The sequence below is a fragment of the Notechis scutatus genome, chromosome 4, assembly GCF_049901735.1.
Source record: "Notechis scutatus isolate UNSWTSFEM ecotype Mainland chromosome 4, rNotScu1.2, whole genome shotgun sequence".
NCBI lineage: Eukaryota > Metazoa > Chordata > Lepidosauria > Squamata > Elapidae > Notechis > Notechis scutatus.
Genome location: NC_142012.1, coordinates 110,761,705 through 110,780,131, shown reverse-complemented (window position 1 = coordinate 110,780,131; position 18,427 = coordinate 110,761,705). Strand labels below are relative to the sequence as shown.

The following is an 18,427-nucleotide window of genomic DNA, read 5'->3' as shown; positions in this document are numbered from 1 at the left end:
AATCATGGTTTGTGAACTCAGCCAGCTGTTGCTGAATTAAAAGATATGCTTAAGACGATCATGTTAGGAGATATATACTTTTTAATGATTGTTTCCTTAGAAATGGATGTTTTCATGCACACAAGTTTTTCTTCTGATAGTGGTGACATGCGCTGTATCCTCATGATATGATTCAGAGGTGGGTTGGAAAAAGAAGCAATGACTGGCCCAGGCCGGTTTGGAGTTAAGTGAAAATCTGAGCTCCATCATTCGGTGTGCCCTATGTTCATCCATCTCAGCTAGGCTTCTATAACTTGGCAAATGGCCTCATGATGTGCGGATAAACAAAATTCACACAGGCCAATTCATCTAATGGAGAAGAATGAACAATATGGAAACATACTCAGTAGTACTATGTTTCTCCAACAATACGCCTCCCCCCAATAGGAAGACCCAGCATGTTTTTTAGGCATAAAATGAAATTAAGCCCCTCCCCCCAAATTTAGGCCTAGTTTAAAACATGAGAAATTGGGGGGGGAGGTGAGGGGGGGAATTAGGAGTGCCCCGCGGGCAGTTACACCTCACCATCAGCCACTCCTAACAGCCAATCATGGTGAAGGGCTCCCTTACCCCTCCCTTACCGGGGTCAGCAGGTGGGTGGTGTCAGCATGGATGTCCGGCAGCATTTCAGCCGCTTCTCAGGCCTCCGTAGCTTCCACGGTTCCCACCGGTGCTGGTGCCTCTCTTGCCAGCGCCGTCTCCAAACAACAGCATCTGAGTCAGCAGCAGCAGCGGCGGGAATCGTGGAAGCGTTTCAGCCATTTCTTGGGTGGTGGAGTCGCCTCCGTAACTTCCACGGTTCCCGCCGCTGCTGCCGCTGTTATTGGACACAGTGCTGGTGAGAGAGGGACAGCTGCAGCTTGGCCTGGGCGCTTGGAATGCAGGAACGGGCTGCGCACCGGGACTTTTGCAAACTTGCAGAGCCAGAGGCTGGAGCACCAAGGGTAGCAGCAGCAGAGACGCTCGCTCAGTTCTTTGCACACCCACCCAGCCACTCAGGATTAAACCAAAATGCAGCACACGGCGTTCCCAGGTACCTCAAAATCTTTTTTTCCCTGTTGTTACGGGGACGGGGGAAAAGTAGGAGTGACTCAGACGCTGTTGTTGGAGATGGCACTGGTGCATGGGGGGGGGGAATAAATTAATTCACCCCCGAAAAGATGTCCTAGCCATTTTTTCGGGGCTCAAAAAAACATAAGGCCCAGCCTTATTTTGTGAGAAACACGGTATGTGTACAATAACCAAGGTCTGTCTATTTTTTTTACAGAACAATTAAATAGTTGCTGAAAATAGCAACTATTTTTTTTAAAAAAAATGACAGCCCCAGATCACCAATTGGGCTGCTACAGGAGTCCTCAACTTACAATCACAATTAAAGCCACAAATTTCTCTTTTCAAGTGAGACATTTGTTATATGAGTTTTGCCCCATTTTACAACTTTTCTTGCCAGTTATTTAAGTGAATCCCTGCAGTTGTGAAGTTAGCAACATGTTAAGTGAATCTGGGTTCCCCATTGATTTTGCTTCTCAGGTCACAAAAGGGGATCATATCATGCCGGGATACTGCAACCATTGTAAATATGAGTTTGTTGCCAAGCAGCAGAATTTTGATTAGGTACCATGTGGATGCCACAATTTTGATTAGGTACCATGTGGATGCCACAATGGTCGTCAATGTGAAGAATGGACATAAGTCACTTTTTTCAATGCTGTTGTAACTTTGAACGGTCACTGTGAACTATTGTAAGCCAAGGACCGTATTTCAGTATTAGACATGCTAACAATATTTTAAGTCCAGAGGGATACTCTTAAGAGGCTATAAAAATATACCCCAACGTGCCTGGGCATCCTGGCAATTACAAGACATTTTCGTGGACATCAGAGAATTAATACTTTTGAATAGGCATTTGCAGGATTTCATTGTTGTTTTTCCGTCTACTTTTATGATACACTTCGCAGTTCATTAGAAAAGTGATTTTAAAAACAAAACAAAACTTCAAACATCCGTTCCAATATGTTCAGGGCGTAAGAGAATCGCTGGAGCCCCCCACTTCCCCCACAACTTTAACAAGTTGTTGTGGTCCTTTTTGCGTTCATTTTCCGCGGATACGGCGGAAGTATTGAAATGAAAGCTTCAGTGAGGAAAGGTCCGGCTTGGGAATCTTTTTTTAAAAAAAAAAGTTAATTTGGCCCCTTTATTGCCGCGTCGAGCGGAAAGCGTTCCCGAAAACTCAAAAGACAGCTGTTGGTCGAGCGTGACTCCAAAAGTCCTGGAAAGCAGCTCCGTTAAAAGGGCTGCTTGGACCGAAAGAGAGAGAAAAAGGAATTAAAACGCGCCACGAGCACCACGTGTTTGTTTTTCCTGGCATCCACACGCGCTGCTGTCGCGGGCAGAAGGGAGGGAACCGCAGGCACTCTAGAGAGAGGATCGGGACTTCGGTGTGTCCCCCCCCACGAGTCTGTAATTGTCCGGGCGTTTTCCCCCACCCACAAGGGAAGACTGTGGCGGGCGGGAGGCGTGCCGACATTCCAGCGACCCGGGAGTAGCCTCGGATGCCTGGCGAACCGGCTGCCCGGTTGCTAGACGTCCGCTTTCCCTGTGGGAGTATCGGGGAGGAGCTTCTTAAGTTGGGCTCCACCAGGACCTCCTTTTTTTCCCCCTTTCTTTCGCTCCTTTCTTAATAGCCACTGGCCTTTTGTGTGGCTGAGCCGTCTACTCTTAACAGCTTTCCGGATAGTGGTGGTGAGGAGATAGGCAACGCAACCCGCAACCAGGCGGCGGCTGATTTCCTCCGGTTTGTAAAAAAAAAAAATAAGTTTTGGATTCGGGTGGATGTGCCAAAAAGGCGGCGTGGGTCTGTTGATCTCTGTCTGTCACCGTGCGCTTGTTTATTTATTCCACTGGAGGGGCAAGATTTAAATAAATTCTTGGATTTTTATCTTTTGGAGCTGAGGATGATCCAACAGTGAACTTTGTTTTTGCCTCCTTCCTTTTAACTCTGGCGGGCGTGATTTGCTTTGTGAACGGTTTGACTTCGGGGCTGGAAGGAGCGAGGGGTTTTTTAAATAATGGTGTGACGAAAGTGGCCTTTAAGTAGCTTCTTCTAATTTTTCCTCCTTCCTTGTGTGACTCATTCTCTGTTACATGTGTTAAACCGGGACTTTACTTAGGTGCTCCTTTTAAGAAGAAGGAGAGGGGGGAAAGGCTACAAATTGAAGGAAAGCAACTTGTATCTTTATTTTCTGGTCACTGAAGACATAAGTGGTACACATGGCTTGAAAGTTTGTTTCTTGGATATGTTTGTCGGTTGTCAGTTTGTTTCTTGGATGTGTTTGTCAGTTGCATGGAGACCTAGAGGCATTATACAGGGAAACTTCGGGCTTTGCTTTTATAAGCTATAAATTGGCAGCTGAACAGTTATGGTACAAGGAACACAAGTGCTTCACTCTTTGATTTTAAACAGACATTCTTGACATGTATCAGATTGCTGTTTATTGTGCTAGGGTGATTGCAGAATAAATTGTTATTTAGGAGGAGATAAGCTCATAACTTCTCAGGTAGTTATATTGTCACCCCAAGGAGTAAAAAATCCAGATTTCGTCCTGTTATTTTTTTCACACTTTGAAACTTTAAAAATAAAAAAAACATGTTAGAGGTTCTACAAATTTTATAGTTTCTCCTACAAATAGAAGTAAAATAGAAGTAAAAAAAGCTTTGCCTTTAAAATGAAAGGGTATCATTTGGTTTGTGATATATGTTGTATTATTCATAGGTATAATTGCATTCCATTTATTGATAGAGTTGTTGTATATAGGGTCGCTATAGTCTTAACCTGGCTGGTTTTTATATAAGTATATTCAAAATTGTGTGATATTCTGCAGTTTTGATGCTTACATATCATTGGTGCTGTAATTCTGTGCATATTTGGAAACTTTTATTAAACTCAGTAGGACTAACTTCAGCGTAAACTGGCTGTAAGGTAATTTCTCTATTGAGATCATAGAGCCATCTTTGTATTATATTTCATATAAATGTTGAAGATTTGAGCCTGCAGATGAAAATGTACTAATAAGTCTTATTCAGTTGCTTGTGTGCACCTGCTCTCTTGTTGTGACACCATGGGTTTGGATTGTTTGGGGTGATCAAATTTATTTGAACTTCCTGATAATTCCAAAGGAGATCCCTGTATATTTGTCTTTCAGACATCCTGTGAGATTTGAGATGAAGTGAAAAAGGGCACCTAGTGTTCTGTGGGAATTTAACCAAAAACTCCAACAGGGAGTTTTGAACCAACTGTAATTAAAATACCAAGCTGACCTTACTTTCAGTTATTCTGAATGTGTTGTCTGGCTGTTGCCATTGTCTACTTCTGTTAAATGCGGGCTGGTCTGATTTGTTGATTCAGTTTCAGCACAGTACTCTTGTTTTCCACCTTCATCCTGCCCCTTTCCCCCTTTTTTTCTTTTTCTTTTGGTTTTGGGGAACAAGGTTAAACAGTGTAAACATTTATAATACTGATGTGAAATGCTCAATTTATTGAAGATGTTAAAAGTGAAATAGGTATACTAGATGAAGTTTTCAGTTATAGTAAATTATAGGTTCAAATCAAAACAACATTTGTGAACATTCCTCACTGTTTTGGTGTATTTCTTTCTCTGAGTTGAGAAGTATAAGAAAGCTCTCATGTATCTCAGCCAGGTTCTCCAGAACTGTAGAAATACTAGCTGGGAATTATAACCTTATCTTAACCTTCCAAAAAACCCCATGGATTAAATAAGGCTGTTTCAGGCTAATCTCACCAATAATTCAAATATCTTTTCCCCCCCATTCAAGAAAGATTGGTTTGCATAGGCTGTGTAAGCTCCAACATATGGGTGTTATTCTGTAACCATATGTCTCTCTTACATTTAGTGATTCGCTTGGGATTTTTTTCCTGTTGTCATCCACTGAATGAAAAAGATGTGTGCATGGAATAGGTATAGGAGGGATGGGGTTGCAGCCCCCAGATAGTTTTCTGCATAATCTCATCACCTGGCAAGATTCTTGCTTAGGCTGCCAAGATTCCAAAGAGCTGTCATGAAATTCCATTTTCATCTGCAGATACAGTAAGTGACAGACTGTTCTCTTAGTGAATACACACACACACACACACACACACACACACACACACACACACCACTTAGCTGCATGGTGGGGATTGATGATGTCATCCCTTCAGGATAGGCTAGTTTAAGAAAGAGAAGCAGGATGATTCCAGGAATACACTTTGTTATTGTAGTGTAGGCTAAGAAAATGTTGAAAGTTTGGAATTTCCCACTGTTGTGCCAAATAAAATCAAGGTGGGGTTATTTTGAGTTCCTTTCTAACCTTTTCTAATTTCTTAGAAATATATTACCTTTTTTCTTTTCTGAATTGTGTTCATTATCTCTTTTCTCTCCCTAGATAGTCATTCTTTCACAGGTGAATAGCACACTATGTTCCTGTAAGATTGTGTTCAATAATCAGTCTTACTAGGGTGGTGCTTTGCTTTTATATTAACTTATCATTATTATTAACTAATATATTAAAAATAGCAATCCATTGTTGAGAATAACATGTTTGCTGTAGCTATAGAGAAGCCTCAGGTATTAAAATAACAATAGGGTAAATTTAAAAATGAAAAAAAACCCTCACTTTTCTCTTCTTGAGGAAGAAAAACAATCTGGATTAATAGATTGAACTCAGATATTGGACGTGCATATTGATTATTTGATTTTGCCCTAGCAAGTTATATGAAATTAACTATTGATTGGAAGAATTGTTTTTGATATTGTGTTTTGAATGAACGTAACATGACCACTGTTTATGCAATAGTCTATGACTTGATCTGTGTGCTGCACCCATAGAGGATAAATGTACTAATTTTCCAGTTTTTTATATATAGACTATACATGTTTTTGTAAGCTTATTTTCTTCAAAATTTATCTATCTAATCTTTGAAGTGTGCACTCAATTATTTCATCTGCTACACTAGGCTATGCTAAAAGTTTTTAGCATTGGGATAGATTGCTTATTAGTTTTCTAACTGCTAAGTCTGAAAAAAAAGAAAGATATGTTTTTTCCACCATCTTGTTCTCCAAATGCATAATATTAACTTTCATTATCCACAAATCAGCGTGGGAATTGAAATTGAACACATTTGAAAATTCTAGATTATACAAGATAGTTTTTTTAAAAAATAAATTGTACATACTCTGTGTCTATTACATGGGCTTTAAAGTGAAATTAAGATACCTGCATATTTTAAATAAAAGTGTATAAACTTACAGGAAATAACTACATATTCTTTCTCAGGCTTTTCTTCTAACATATATTAAGAAGAATAGAAACTTATAAATATTTGCTTCTTTTCCTTTAGCAGTGTTTTATTATTTTTCCCATACCAACACACTGTGGTTGAAGAATACTTTAATTAATTTAAAACAGATATATTTCAAACCAGAATTACGTTGTCTTGCTCTCATCATGCAATATAGCATAATCTAACAACTAATTCATGTCCAAAAACTAATTAATAGCTGAGTTCACACATCATATTAAAGTACATACAAATTCTCTAAAGCATTCTCATAATATGAAAAAACATGATTTCCAAGTTATATGTCAAAGTTCATACCATGCGCTAAGCTAAAGTTGAATAAAACATATATGAAAATGACTTAAATGTCATTTTTACTCCAAATTACTTTTTGATAACCATTTTCCTTGTCTGAACCTACATGTATCTTTGAGGCAGATTTTCTGCAATAGAGGGACTTGTGTTCTCTGTTTTTTAGTCATGCTAGATTAAACAACAGAATCTTCACATGTTATTAGTTTTCCTTTGTTGGCTGAGAATACATCATAGAACATGATTAACATTTCAATATGACTGAGATTGTTTTTAGGGGGGAAAAGGGGAATTATAAACTGTCTTTTAGAAAAGCTTGCTCAGTATCACTGACTGAGGCACTTCTCACTGAAGAAAAGAAAATATGTAAATCCTATCCAATAATGGGCCTAATTATCTTGTAGTAGTGAACTGCTCTTTGTAAAAAACGTTTAAGAAAGAGATTAAAGCAGCCATTGTTTTGATCTATTGTACATGTAAGACATATAAGGTCAAGTTTTTAAAATACTTTGTATCGAACGACTTGACCTTATACTATATGTCCTTCATGCCACTTCAACATTTTTTCTTAATCTTCTAAGAATTCTTGGAACTATAAATTCTAGAATCAAGTTCAAGTATTTATAAAATATTACAATGCAAGGAACAGTAGAACAAGGATGACAAGTTTCTTCTTTTAATTGCAGTTTCTGTGTGTGTGCATATATGTTTCAGTGTATTAAGTTCAAGGATTTGAAACAATTGATTATTTCACCAGAAATTTACAGTAGTGGTTCTCTCCACAGACCTCTAAGGGGGTCGCGATGTTATCACCGGGGGTCCACAAAGATTCGAAGAAATGCTGTTATCTAAATCTTAACATTTAAGATCTGTTACGATCTTAAATCCCAAGTTAAGTCTTGGGAGTCTGTGGTCATGGTCCATGGCCACAAAAGATATTTAAAGGGGCTCCATCATGAGCAAAAGGTTGAGAACACTGATCTACAGCAGGGGTCCCCAACCACCGGGCCCCGGACCGGTACCGGTCCATGAATCATTTTCTACCGGGCCACCGGTTTGCTGGGCGCCGCCATCTTGTTTCAACAAACATGATATTCTTGAAATTCCGATTTTGGGGGAATCAGCCCCGCCCCACCCTTTCCCCCCTTTCTTCTCCTCCTTCCCCTCCCCTCGGAGGCCCCTGAGTCAGGAGTTGCTACTGCCTGGTGCGGCTCCACACGGCTCTAGTCCCGCGTTGCCTCGGGAAGGGAAAGGCAAAAAGGAAGAGCCGCGGCGGCGCTTTGCAAAGAGGACTGGCGAAGGCGAAGCGGTTTTGCAAAGCGATTCCTGGCCCCCAGTTGTAAATAAACAGTTTTGGCCCAGGAAGCCCATTCTCATGAGTTTAAAGGCTCATGTAATAATACGTCTTTCTCTCTCCCCCACCCCCAATGGGCGTGCTTCAACGACTCCTCAGGCCACTCTCACTCTTTCAAAAGTGTGAGGCGGGAGTCAGTTGCAGGAAAAACCGAGCCAAGGAGCGGGGACACAAGTCGCAACCTCAAGGCTAGTGGTGGGCGGAGTCGGGGGAAGAAGACTATTATTCCTGTTATTCTCGCTGTGGGGATAGTGAGTGGGTGTTTGAGTGGGTGTTCTGTGTGTGGGCATGCGCGTGCGCTGATGCCGGGCGAGAGCTGCCTTTGGGGTTATAGAGCCGCCGCCTCTCGCCGAACTACCGCGCCAGACGCAAAAAGTTCTCCGTGGGGAGGAAAGTGGACCCACGTCACGCCCGGGTCTCTTCTCCCCCTCCCCCAGCTGTCAGGTGCCTGCGCGATCAGCCCGGAGGAGCCCTGCCGCCTTTAGCCCGCAGCTCGGAGGATCTCATGCGGGGGCGAGGAAGAGCCGAAAGCACCAGCTGAGGCTTCCGTGCAGGGAGGGGTCGTTGGGGAAGACCTGGAGGGAGGTGGGGGGAGGGAAATGCCTTGTCATGCGTGCTGATGCGGTACCGGGCCGCGGATCATTTTGTGATGCCGGTACCGGGCTGTGGCACAAAAAAGGTTGGGGGCCACTGATCTACAGGACATTGTGAGGACAGAAATCAATAAAATATCAAAAAAAAAGTTCACATTAAAAATGAAAATATGTCCAGGGGGTCTTTAAAAAGAAAAAAAGAAGCAAGCTTATTGTCTGGCAAATAAAAATTCAACACCCAAACAGCTTCATCACACACCATCATGTTTTTGCTGTCAGTAATGCACTGAAGAAAAATTGTATGTAGTTGAGTCTGTTCTTGGTTTAGACTCTTAGCAGATGTTTCAGGGTAGTTCAGTTATAGATTATGACAGGGTCCACTTTACCAGAGTTTAGTTTGGAACCCAATTCTCCTTTGTTTGAACACTATTGGTTCAATGAACCCCAATTTTTTTTTGAGTACTTCACCTCCCCCATCTCCATGTTGTTTTAATTACTGTATTTAGTATATAGTGATATAAATTGCGTCTTGCATTTTCAAAATCAAAAATATCAAAATTTTGTTTAAAAAAGAACAAAGTTAAGGAAGAGAACTTGGTGAAAATTGAGGTTTTTTATAAGGGCACTATTTTTACCTCCCTGACCATATGCTCGCTGTATTACTTGGGCGAGTGTTCTCCTCACTACTATCATTACAACCCCCGTAGTTTGCTCTGATCTTCTAAATTTAATCTGTATGCTCCTTGCCTTTGCTGATATTTCTTTTTAAGCCTTAGATGGTGGAGATATGAGTGAATAAGACAACTGTTTGTGGGCTGCAGCAAATCCCTAACTAAACCAAAATTTCATGCCAGCTGTGCTACTGCTGCTTAAATGTATTCTTAGCTAATAGTACATTGTACATTGTCTTAATCTAAGCCTGGGTAGCTCATTAGAACTTCTGGAAATGTTTTGTTGTCTAAATAAATAGAAATGTAAACAGAGGTTGAATATAACTTTGTTTAATTATAACATTCATGTGTAACCTTCATCATGGTGGCTTTAAGCAGAATTACTAAGCTCCAGGGTTGTTTTTACTCTAAACTAAAAATATTAAATAATAAATATTAGCATTTATTTTAGACCAGTATGGCTCTTAGTGAAATATATTAGATCATGCTGACTTAATTCATTTGGAAAAAGCCGTATTTAAACAAGTGATGCACATTTACAAAAGGAAGATATGAGCATTACATAACCATTTCCTGCCAGTCCATGCCTTGCTTTTTATTTAACCTTTGAATTTTACTTCATTATATCATCAATCATAGGACTGCACAGATCTTTGCAGATCAACGAAAAAGGAATAAAGTGCCTTGGTGAAGCACTGAGGTGTCCCACTTCTAGCTGGTGGGGTGATTGTGGTCCATCACTTCATTTGGTGTGGATTTCATTACAATGAAAAGTTTGATTGATCAAGGCAAAATATGTCCAACATAATATTTTATGGCAGGAGCATAATACATCCCTGGAGACTCTCTTCAATGCAGCAAGGCATAAAAGCAAGCTTCTATAAAATACATTATCTCACTGAGTTAGATCAAGAATAATCGTGGGAAGAATTTGCATGAAGAAAAAATAATTGCCCAAAGTATCTAATTAGGACATTCTTTAAATAGTGATTCAGAGGACTGAATGGTTTTTGTCTTCTGAGTCTATGATGTACCACAAAAAATAAGGGTATAACCATTTCCCAGTTTGTTAGGAAATTATGGAAGTCTAAAACATGAAGCTATATAATGTGCTATACATTGTGGAAAATAGCATGGTGCAAAAGACAAGAATCTATACATAGCCACAAGGCATTTCCTCTATTTGCCTCACTGTAGATTCTGTAATGTTCATTACACTATGAACTGAGTGAAGCAGCATACTCAAAATCTATTTAACTACTGAATAATGGATAGTTTAAAATGCTGAAATATATTGCCTGACTTCAACATCAGGAAATATGGAATGAGCCATCTTGTGTTAATAATTATTTTAAGTCAATATGGTATGTAGACAAAAAAATTACTTCTGGTTAATATGGCAGATGTGGAAGATGTGTTAATATGGTTAATATGGCAGATGTGTTGCAAGCATATTTCTGCCTCTATCCATAATCTTATGAATATAGTGTAAATTCATACTTCAATCCATAGCATTTAGAAGCCTCTTGGGTATATAGCTTATTTTTCATTGTATCCTCAAAAGCTTAAAGTTACCTTAGATTGCTTTGTGTATGTTATCATCCCACGTTGACTCAGATATTTGCTGTTGATTATGCCACGAGTGATTTAGAGGTTGAACCAACTGATCTGTTGAATATATTGTGCATATTTCAACTTCATTAAGCAGCTATTCATTAAACTGAGACGTTTTTTCTGATTATTTCAGTCTCATGAGTCTTAAGCATAATTGGAAAGACATTTTTTTTACCAAGTCTTCCTTAGTATTCATGTAGTCATAGATTAACATTGATCAAGTATTGCTTTATAATTTTTTTCCTCCAAAAATTTTTTTTAAAGTTTTTTTTAAAATTTTTAAACATACATCAATATCATTTCATGGACTGTGTGGGATCTGAGTGTCATCCATTTTGATACAAGAGTAATATTGATACAAATGAAAATTACCACATTAATCAGATTTAGGTGATCTAATGTTATTATACACATTAATATCAACACATAGTTCTCCATTTTTCAATTTTCAATATTTGCTACAACCTTCTAACAGTGATAGTAACCTCCAAAAATTCTATTTGTTTAGTACATTCTGTCTCTCTGTGAGCAAATACTAATTTGTTTGTCAAGGGTTTAAAATAAATGTGTTTCACTGAAGTATTTAAATCAAATCAAGTTTGATGAGTTTATTATTATTTGCTATTACTACTACATTTGTGTCAGAAGCACCTACTAAAGTGCTTCTGAATTGAAAGGATTAGCTGGTGACATCATCATTGCTTATGTTCCTGGTATTTTTCCACCAATGTGGTACCTATTTATCTACCTGCGTTTGCATGCTTTCAAACTGCTAGGTGGTCAGGAACTGGAACAATCAATGGGAGCTCATTCTGTCACGAGGCTCACAAACGGGTTTTTGAACTGCCAAACTGTCACCTCTCAGTGGTCTTCTGACTCAGCATCCTAACCACATGAGTCCCTATGTCCCCATTATTATTTACTTAAATGTATTGGCTTCCCAATTTCAGTCTATCAAATCAATTTAGAATATATTGGAGTCAGAAAATGTCAACTGTGTTGAAAAGCATTGATAGACTTCCCAATGTTTCTGGTGAACAGAAAAATAAGAAAACATAGATTCTGTTTTCAGAAAACTCTTAACTTGAACTAACCAGGCTACTTCCAGATAGCAAATGAGGTCATTTGTGAAGAAATGTATGTGTAACCTCTTTGGTGGAGAAGTAGAATGTGAATCTAAGAGACATTTACTTTTTAAATGTTTTATATGCAAAATATTTTAAAATATTTACTGTCAGATTTCAAGTTTTAAAAATAGATTATTAATCTGTTTTGTATGTTTTAGACTATGATCACTTCAGACTCAGATACATTATTGGTCATCTTGAAATGGGAGATGTGGTGCTGTCTATTTTTTATTAACTGAGATTATGATTCAAGTGTGAACTATGTGGCATGATAGATCATGATGTGGTTGTAATTTTCACTAGTTGTTCAAATGTGAACTAGGCTTTTAATATAATTAGGCCTTTATGGTTGGTACAATAAAGCATATTTTTAAAATTCTTAATAAAGCTATGTTTGCATGGTCTATCCTAACAATTACTTTCTTGTAACCTGGATTGCTGTGATTACGCTGACATTGGCTTAATCTAGCAATGTTATATGCCATCCCTCCAGTACTTGGCATTTCAAGAAAGCTAAAATTAAATATTTATTCTGGGTTTATTAATTTATTTAGGATTTTTCTCTCTTTTCAATTATATTTGTAGATCTGCTTAGCCTGGTCGATTTAGAAAACTTTCTTCTTTCTTCATGCCAGTCATACTTTTTTATAAAGACAAACTTGAGCACTATATTAATATTTTTAGAATTATATTGTCAGCCAAATATAATGGGATTTCTCCAATATGAAAAGACCTCAGAAATGGAATCTAAATTTTCCAGTTGTCTTTTGGATATGAATAATTTGAAATTTATGAAAACCCTTCTACAAAAGACATACACCTTGTTGTGAAATCACCTCTGGCTACCACATAGAAGAGCTTTTAGAGAAGGATACAGAAAGCTAACAATAAAAAATATATTGAAAAAGAAATACCTATTGATCAAGCTGAAGTAATTACTAGTACTAATCCTTGACAGCAATGTTTGTCATCTTTTTATACTATACTCTAAAAACATATTTTTCAGAAAATATATTCTAATATATTTCCATTTATTTCTGCCCAGTTCTTCTGTTGCTGATGTTTCCATTAATTTGGAGCCTGATGTGGATTCTTTCAAAAAATCACTGACCACAGTCCTCTGTGATGCTACTCGTGATGTTACTTTGCTGACCGCAGCAAGGTAGGATAAGATATAAGTGTAGTTTTAAGACCTGTGTGAACAAGAATATATTCAATATGCTAATTGGTTCAATGTCTTTATTTAAGTGACACAAAGTTAAGGCAGCTGTGATAAGAGTTGTCTTAGCACGGTACTTCTATAATGTCCTGAATTGATATGGACCATCCTGCAGGAAACAGAATTTGTCAAATTAAGACAGATTCAAACCCATCAATTATGTTGTGTTCCTGCATTTTATCGAGGGTCCCTTTACTTCTTGTTTGTCATTGGGTGCAGCTGGGTTTTTGAATTACCATGTTTTATTTTTATTATGTTTCAGGGTTGTTTGATTTTAATTGATCATTTCCGGTTTATTTTGCTTTTTTCCTAAGTGTTTGATCCTTTATTGTTTTGTAGAAGTGATATTTTACTCCATAGGAAAATTTTGAACATTCTCCAGAATAAATATTATGAGGAAAATTGGTATTTTTTTTTAAAAAAAATTCTGATAAATTTCTTCTGCATAGTGGTTAAAGCATCAGGATCTAAACTGGGAGGCTCTGAGTTCTAATCCTACATTAGAACTGTAAGCCAGTTGTTGCCCGAGGAAGGAAGCAATGGCAAAGCACTTCTGAAAAATCTTCCCAATAAAATTGCAGGTACTTGTTCAGGCAGTCTCTGAAAATCAGATACATTTGAATGGGAGGGTGGGGAAACAATTATGTGGTTTTATTAACTTCAAAGAGCTTTGCAGAAATGTCTGGTAATCCTTGTGAAGTAGTTTGCTTCCTTAGTTCTTTCCTAAAAAACTGTTAAATGACATACTACAATTTTAACAAAATGAAATATTAAAACTTTGGAGATGTGTTTTTACCAGTAAACACACACACACATCTACTTTATCCAGTATTTCTTGAAAAGATGAAGAGCTATATAGAATGACACTTTTTATTTCTGAGTGCGTGAGAGACAATTTGGGTGGCTGTAGAAAAATTCAGATTTGTGGATTTTTGTTTGTTTTAAAGTCTGAAGTAGAAGATTTAAGCAAAAATCGGGATAATCTCTTATGGAGATTCTTTAGTTTTGAAATAAGTAAAATGCTTCTGAAGCAGTATTTCGAAACCTTTTTGTGTCACTTCAACTTCAGCATAGTTTATTGTTGAGTGATTTGTAGGAAAGACAGTAATATTTAGAGAACAGTGCTGGTAGTGTGTTCAATAAACTGTCATAGAAGTAATTTAATCTTGGAAATGTTTGAAATAATTCTAATAGATTGGATCCTTGGCTTTATAGCTTAACAGCCTGGTAAGAGTCTACCACACATAATGCTTTTCAGTATAGTAGCAAAATCACAGTGCACAAATGTATTGTCATATTGTATATGTGCACCATCTGCTCATAGATCCCTGGGGCCATAATCTCATATCATGTTTCCATATTGGATGGCTTTCAGACACATAAAAAAAATCAGTAGTTTCTCCAATGACTGTGCTAAATCTTGACAAAGGCAATTAAGAATTGGCTATTAAGAATTGTCTTATCTATGTATCTGTGAGAGAGAAGGAAGAGAGCCAAGTAAGCAATAGCAACAATTTTCACTCATTGAATACAAACTTGATGGTTTCTAGGAACTGAACAGATTTTTACCTTATTATAAACAGTCAATAAAGTTGCAGTCATATGCACTTACCATTTTAGTTACGTTTTAGTGAAAGCCATTTTGCCAAGTTGTAATGCTTATCCTGACAATAGATTTGTGGAACTAAGAACTCCCAGGCGAGTGCTGGAAGGAAAGGAAACCCGGAGTGGGTCAATTCCCTACTTATACTAATTCATCATTCATTAGTCTGAGCAATTCTGTATTTGCAGATGGATATTTTAAAAGCTCTGTTACCAGCTGGTACGGCTGAGTGGATATGCTTTTCTGACCCATTTAAAAATACTAGAGACAATAGGAAAAGTTGATAACTTAAGAACCACTAGTTTCATTCTGCAAATGAATATAATGAAATGCAGAATATTCATTTGGAAATATTAATTAGTAGTTGCCATAGCTTTGGACAAGGTATCAGATCAGGTACATTTTCACATGAAGTGAACTCAAGATGAAGCACATGCATTTCCATTGGCTTTTCCTTACTGTGTTCTCTAATTCTACACCAAAGCTTTCCAAAGATGCTTCAGCAATTTCTGATTTGTAACTGCTTTGATAATAAATTCCAGGCTTCTTCCCCTTACATTATCAGTCTTTTCTATGGTTGTATTTTAATGCTTGTCCATAAAAGCTGACTTGCATTTCTGATATGTACTGAATAAGTATTAGTTTGAAAAAAAATGTCTATCTATGGATGTGTATATTAAAAGAGCAATATATTGATTTCATTTTAAAATCAATATCTCAATAGAAATTAACTGGACCTTTTTCTCATACTCTTGCTTCAGAGGAATCTTCTTTCTTCACTGATAACAGAGTATTGTGTTGCTTGTGTAATAGTCATTTGAATATATATCTACTCCAGGGTTGGGATTCTACTTGTTCAGACCAGTTCTATAGAACCAGTTGTTATGATTCTGTGCAGTTCGGGGAACCGGAAAATTGTGCACCTGGCTGGCCCCGCTATGTGCTGCGTGCCCCCCCGCTCGGTTTTTTTCCTTCCTGATCCCCAGGGAAGACTTCTGGGAGCAAAAACGCCCCCCCAGGAGGCTTCCCCGAGGCCCCAAAATGGAGCACAGGTGGGTGCTGTGTGTCCCGCCATACTCCATTTTTTCCTTCCTGAGCCTCAGGGAAGCAACCCCCCCAGGAGGCTTCCCTGAGGGCAAGAGGCCCCAAAATGGAGTGTGGGGTGCTGCATGTCCCCCTAGAGTCCGTTTTTTCCTTCCTGGGCCCCAGGGAAGCCTTCTGGGAGCAAAAATGGCCCCCAGAAGGCTTCCCCGAGGCCCAGAAGGCCCAAAAATGGGGGGGGGGTGCTGCAAGAAACCCCCCAAGCCACGCCCACCCAGTCACATGGCCACACCCACCTAGCCATGCCTACCTAGCCACGCCCACAGAACCAGTTGTTACAAAATTTGAATACCACCCCACTCTTATATACATTCTGTTTGGATTGCTATATGTGATATTTCATCTGAATGTGCATACATTGGGAAAATAATAACCTCAGTAGCAGCACCTGGCCAACATTGTCTAGACTTGCAAGATTAATTATTTATTGGATAGATATAGTCACCAAGGAATGCTAAGGCTGTTGACTAGAATAGGAAGTCAAGCAACTTGGAAAAAGCCAATGATAACCACTTCTTGAACATTAAAGAAAATTGCAAAAATGTGTTTACTGTATGAATTAACTAGGAGTTGTAGACAACTCAAGAGCATCTTTACTTAAATAGATCAACATTTCTATAATAGGAAGTATTTTCAGAATGAGAAACGTTGTCTTCTTGGGACTCCCTTTTACTATCAATTTTAGCAGTGACTTCTGAAAGGACTGTTGGAAAGCCTTTCCTGAAAATCACAATTAAGCTTCTTCAAGTGCTCTTCTGAGGTTGGTAGAAGATGGGACTCTTCACAGATGGCTGAGCATCAACAACTAGAGTCCACTAGCATTAATGCTGTTTATCACAACATCTTTTCTGCATGCCCAAAAGTAAGGAGTGGGTCAGGAATTTAAGGATTACCTATGCTTATTCTGTTACTTTATCAAGAATAATCATATAAACTAAATTGCATTTATCTCTAAATGTATAGGACAAACTTCAAAGTAACAGAAATTAACTCCATATCAGGATAATAGCACAACCCAGCACAGCACAGCTGGAAGGAACCTTGGAGGTCTTCAAGTCCAACCCTCTGCTTAGGCAGGAAACCTTATATCATTCCAGATAAATGGTTGTCCAATCTCTTCTTAAAAACTTCCAGTGTTGGAGCATTCACAATTTCTGGAGGCAAGCTGTTCCGCTGATTACCGTAATTGTTCTAACTGGGAGGAGATTTTTCCTTAGTCCTAGGTTGCTTCTCTCCTTGATTAGTTTCCATCCATTGCTTCTTGTCCTGCCCTCAGGTGCTTTGGATTGACCCTCCTCTCTTCTTCGTGATGGCCCCTGAGATATTGGAACTCTCCTATAATGTCATCCCGAGTCATTCTTTTCATTAATCTAGATATATCCAATTCCAGGAACCGTTCTTTATATGTTTTAGCCTCCAGTCCAAGCTTGAAATAATGCATATCCAAAGTATTTCTCTTTTTGGGGAAACTATTTCTGGTATTTATTTATTTTTATAAGCAGAGCGTAGAAGGATACAATGTACAAGCAGAGCACAGAAGGTTACAAAATGTCAATTGTGTTTTCACAACTGAATAATGCACATGCCATTAAAAGCCATCTCCCCCCCACCCCCATTTCTTTTTTAGAATTTAATTTAATATTTTCTTCTGCTTTTAGTACAAATATAGAACTTGCAGACCAGCTGGCCTACATACAAATGCTATAATAGGAAGTAGGCCAATTGCACTGTTTTTTGTGGCAATGAAGATCAGAAAACACAGGTGCTCCATTGCAGTGAAAATTAAATGTACATTTGAACTTCTTCTTAAGTCTCACAAACAACTGGGCCCTACTGCAGTTGTTAATATTATTGATACTAACACCTTTTCCTCACAGAAAGAACTTAATCTGGCATTTGCTCAATATGCCCAATTTATGAATGAGCAAGAAAAGACTTCATTTAACTGTTTGTCCTATAGTTTGAATATGTTACCCAACTTTCAGCAAATCTAACCATACTGTATCTGCCAAGACATATACCCCAATGATTTTTGGTCCTATTTGTTAACTGAAATTCACTCCCAACATGTGCCTAACATGCTTATTTTATTTACTTATCTTGTAATTAGTGCCCAGATTTTATGTAAAGCACATAACATATGGACAGAAGAAACGCAATGAACGCAAAGAAAAAAAAAAGCACAAATATCAATTTGTCTTTTTGTATAAATAAGATTACATTCCCCTAAGTTCAGTCCCCCCTGATGATTTACAAAAAATCCTGATGATTGCAGGACTTATGCAAAATAGATGAATGCAGAAAAAATGAAAGCTGCAGGATTTCAAAGGCACTGGCAGCATTCCATTATTTGACACAGTTAAAGTTATATACAGTATAACTGTATGCTTTGGGAAATTAACAGAACAGGTAGTCCTTGACTTGACGATTTTATTTTTTTTTTTTTTTTTTTTTTTT

The 18,427-nt window shown here is 38.2% G+C and overlaps 1 protein-coding gene across 16 annotated transcripts in view; it reads left to right on the top strand.

Moving 5' to 3' along the window:
* The window catches only part of TACC2 (transforming acidic coiled-coil containing protein 2), a 161,059-nt gene that overhangs the window by 53,470 nt on the left and 89,162 nt on the right, over positions 1-18,427 (top strand). For 9 of the 16 annotated variants that reach the window (XM_087964386.1, XM_087964385.1, XM_087964384.1 and 6 more), the window contains one exon: positions 13,093-13,209. In XM_087964386.1, the coding sequence (XP_087820512.1) occupies positions 13,093-13,209 (117 nt within the window). Of the gene's footprint in view, positions 1-2,409; positions 2,894-13,092; positions 13,210-18,427 lie in introns of those variants that run through there. The other 7 variants (XM_087964399.1, XM_087964394.1, XM_087964395.1 and 4 more) reach the window with 6 other exon arrangements.